General features: G+C 47.2%; 1 protein-coding gene across 1 annotated transcript; it reads right to left on the minus strand.

Moving 5' to 3' along the window:
• Window positions 1-226: 226 nt before the first annotated feature.
• On the minus strand, window positions 227-967 carry APOLD1 (apolipoprotein L domain containing 1). Its single transcript, XM_010083498.1, has one exon. The coding sequence runs from the start codon at window positions 965-967 to the stop codon at window positions 227-229; it is 741 nt and encodes a 246-aa protein (XP_010081800.1).
• Window positions 968-3,346: the final 2,379 nt, after the last annotated feature.

Below are 3,346 nucleotides of genomic sequence, written 5' to 3' on the forward strand. Positions count from 1 at the left end.
GCCTGAATCAAGGGGCAGTTGTGAAGTGGCAGGAGGTGTGTGTGTTTAAGCTTTAGCTTCCTATCATGAAAGGGTTTGTGTTCGGATATAAATAAGGAACACAAGAGATGTGTGCACCTGTGTGGGTGGGCACCACCAATATTACAATAGCAACACATAGCAGTGCTAATGGTGACGATCAGGTAATGTCTCCAAGCCTGGTTTTTATTATGAGGCAAACTCTGTTTCAGCTGGATGGTCTTGGGGTCTCAGCAGTGGTTTTAGCACCCAAGCTGAGTCTCCTCGTGCTTGTGGAGAGCTCTGTCCTGGACTCAAGAAGTTCACACACTTCATCCATCGCCCTGGTGCAGGTCTCAAGGTTGGCAGCCAGCTTCTGGATTTTGGCTTTCAGCACGGCCTGGCTTACTTTTGTGACCTCCTTTGTGCATTCCGGAACAAGGAAGCTGTGCGAGCCACAGAAGACCATGAAGCAGACGGAGTTGTACAGTGAGATGGAGGCCCTCTTCTCTGACTGGCGCAGTGTGGGGTCCCCCGGGCCCTGCCCCCGGCGGAGGAACTCCAGGCAGCCAAGGATTTCCCTCATCTGTTTCCGACAAGTCATTGCGATTTCCTGCACCTTCCTTACCTCCCGGGAATTGCAGAGCACTAAGGAGAGGTCGGAGGTGATGCTGATGGCCCCCCCGGCAGTGGCCAGACCTAGACCCACAGCCGACACCAGGAGAGAGGCTCCCAGTGTCGCCGGGCTCAGGGACAGCCCCACGATGGCTGTGACTGCTCCGGCGGCAGTCAGGGTGCTCCCGCTGACATTGGCAATCAGGGACCTTTTGCGGAGCTTGTTAAGTTTATGAGCCACCTTGTGAAGGTGAGCAATCTGGCCACGCAGCCTGCGTCTCTGATCCACCAGCGCTGTGTGGAAGTGGTGCGTGGGGTCTAGTGTTTGGGGGAAGGCAGCGCCGTTTCTCTCCATGGCCTCTGTCCAGAAACAGAAAAGTCTGGGTTGCGATTTATGTTTAAAAAAACCCATGAGACATGCTCAGCCTGGAACACCATTTCAGGGATGGCATCCAGCCAATTTTTTTATTGCCTCACCCAGCTATGTGAAAGGTTTGCTGTCTGCACACACGCACACACTCACGTACAAGCACACAAATGCACGTACACATGTGTACATTTAATTGCCATATTCCCCTGTAACTTTCAGACAGAGGAAGTTTTAAATGTTTTTCTTGTTCCATGAGAACACTAAAATATCTTAAGGGCTGGGGTCAGAGGTGCTGTTGTTATCACCTGTGTGAAGACACAAAATGTCTCTTCAAACACTGGGGAGAGAAATTCCCTTAATAAGAGAGAATTTCCCTTATAAGTGATCCAATGCCCATTAGAGGAGGAAAAAGAGAAGCTGCTGAGGGGAGTCAAGGTCTGGCATTTCCATCTAGGAGGTGAGAAGCTCATTGATGCCTCAGGTGGGTATTGTGAACATCCTTCCTTTCTTTATGCCTAAGCAACTCAAGGTCCTGCAGCAATTTTTTCCTATTGTAACCTGGTGTCAGGGTCTGGACAAAGATGGGAACCATTGTTCTGTGGTGCTCAGTCCAGCCTGTGGTGGTGGATCCCCAGTGACAGTGTCAGGGAAACCTATGGACCTTGTTTAAAAGGTTAATGAGGGGCACATCAGAAAAGCAAGCCCTCTTTCAGTGTGCACTCCCTTGGGGACAGGGGAAAAGGGGAAATACAGGGGCTTGTGAACACAAAAGGCTTCAAAACTGCTGACTATGGCAACCTCCCCTGGCAAGATAGCAGGAGAGTGTCTTCCCTTCTAGAGGGTGAATCTGCAGGTTTCAGTGCTAGGCGATCTCTGTTTGCTATCTCTGTTCTTTGTCACAAGGGTAAAAATAAATTTTCCAATAAGCATTTTCAGACTGCTCTAGGGTCTGCAAAGTGCTACAAAGGAAGCCAGCATCCTTAGTCCTGCTTACATACAGGGCAACTGAGGCAAGGGAGGCAACAAGGAGTGATGTAGCATCACCAGCTGTTTAGTGGGAGCAGAGCTTGTGTGCTCCACAACACTGCACTGTGCACAAGGCTGTGCTGCCTCTGCACCTAGCAAAGTCCAGCCTTAGAGCTAAGAAGCTGTTTGCAGTCATAATGCCATCGGAGTCAAAAGTCTCTGTAGCAGAAAGACCCTGTCCCAGAGCTAACTAAGCAAAACTATTCGTTGCTGCAGCCACTACTGTGTGAACTGGAGGTGCCTGGTCCCTCATGTTGCCACACTATACAGTTAGGATCCTTGGGGCTTTCATTCTGCAGAGTCCCTGTGTTCCAGAAGGAGAAAACTTCCTACCATAAAGTGTCTTTCCATCCTGAAGTGCGTAAGTAAATAATTATCACAGCATTTTTTTGCCCTTCTGCTTGTCCTAATCTATCTCATGCAGAATCCTTTAGGATCTCCCCCTATGCCCTTCAGAACAACGACCCCAGCCTCTCTTGGTATCATCAGGCCATTTGAGCCACTTTAGTACATTGTGCTTTTCTTAGATGGAGACAGTGTCCTCTTATTTTTTACATTGTAGTCAGAGATGAAGCTGAAAGCACAAGAACTAACACTAATCTAAATGGAAACTAGTATTGAAATGTAATGAGGATATCATCAATAACAACAGATCAATATGATGATAATTAAATATATCTATTCCTGTAGCCTCTTAACAATTTGTTCTGCAGATTTTTTTTTGCTGAGAACAGTCTCAGGTAATAACAGCAGCCATCTCACTGCAGTTAGTAGAACAGTCATTCAATATACAGCATAAACCGTACAGTGATGCATGTCTTTTGAATACACTGATTCATACAAGCATAAAGGAAAACAAAAACAGCTCCTGCTCTCAGAGAAAAATCTCCCCAACTGTAAAGGTATACATTAGCCCAAAACTTGCAAATGCTTTCCTAATATGGTACTCAAAGAGACTCCAAAAAATAGTGGTTCAAACTTACCTTTAGTTTCCAGCTGACCTCCCCAAAGACAAATTTTGATCTGTTTCTGGAGTAGACCAATTTATAGCTCCTGTGGACCAATAGCTGCGATGGGAATGCTTTGCCTCATACTGGGAGTTTGCCATTTCCTGCTCTCCCTTGTGCAGAAGGATGTGACACACTGGAAAGTGACCTGCGGGACAGCGAGCACACATCATGTTCAGGAAATGATCCCTGCAAATGAACATTGTGTGTTCGCTTTTCCTGAAGTGTAGAGGGAAAAAATTTTTTAAAAATCTCAGCCTATTCCTGGCGCTGACATGGTGCAGTCATTCCCCCCAGGGAACAGTTTCCTTTCCTTTCCCTGAAATAGCAA

This window comes from Pterocles gutturalis, unplaced genomic scaffold (genome assembly GCF_000699245.1).
Source record: "Pterocles gutturalis isolate BGI_N339 unplaced genomic scaffold, ASM69924v1 scaffold48080, whole genome shotgun sequence".
NCBI lineage: Eukaryota > Metazoa > Chordata > Aves > Pterocliformes > Pteroclidae > Pterocles > Pterocles gutturalis.

Coding starts and splice junctions, on each gene's coding strand:
- APOLD1 (XM_010083498.1), bottom strand. CDS start 967: ATGGAGAGAAACGGCGCTGCCTTCCCCCAAACACTAGACCCCACGCAC.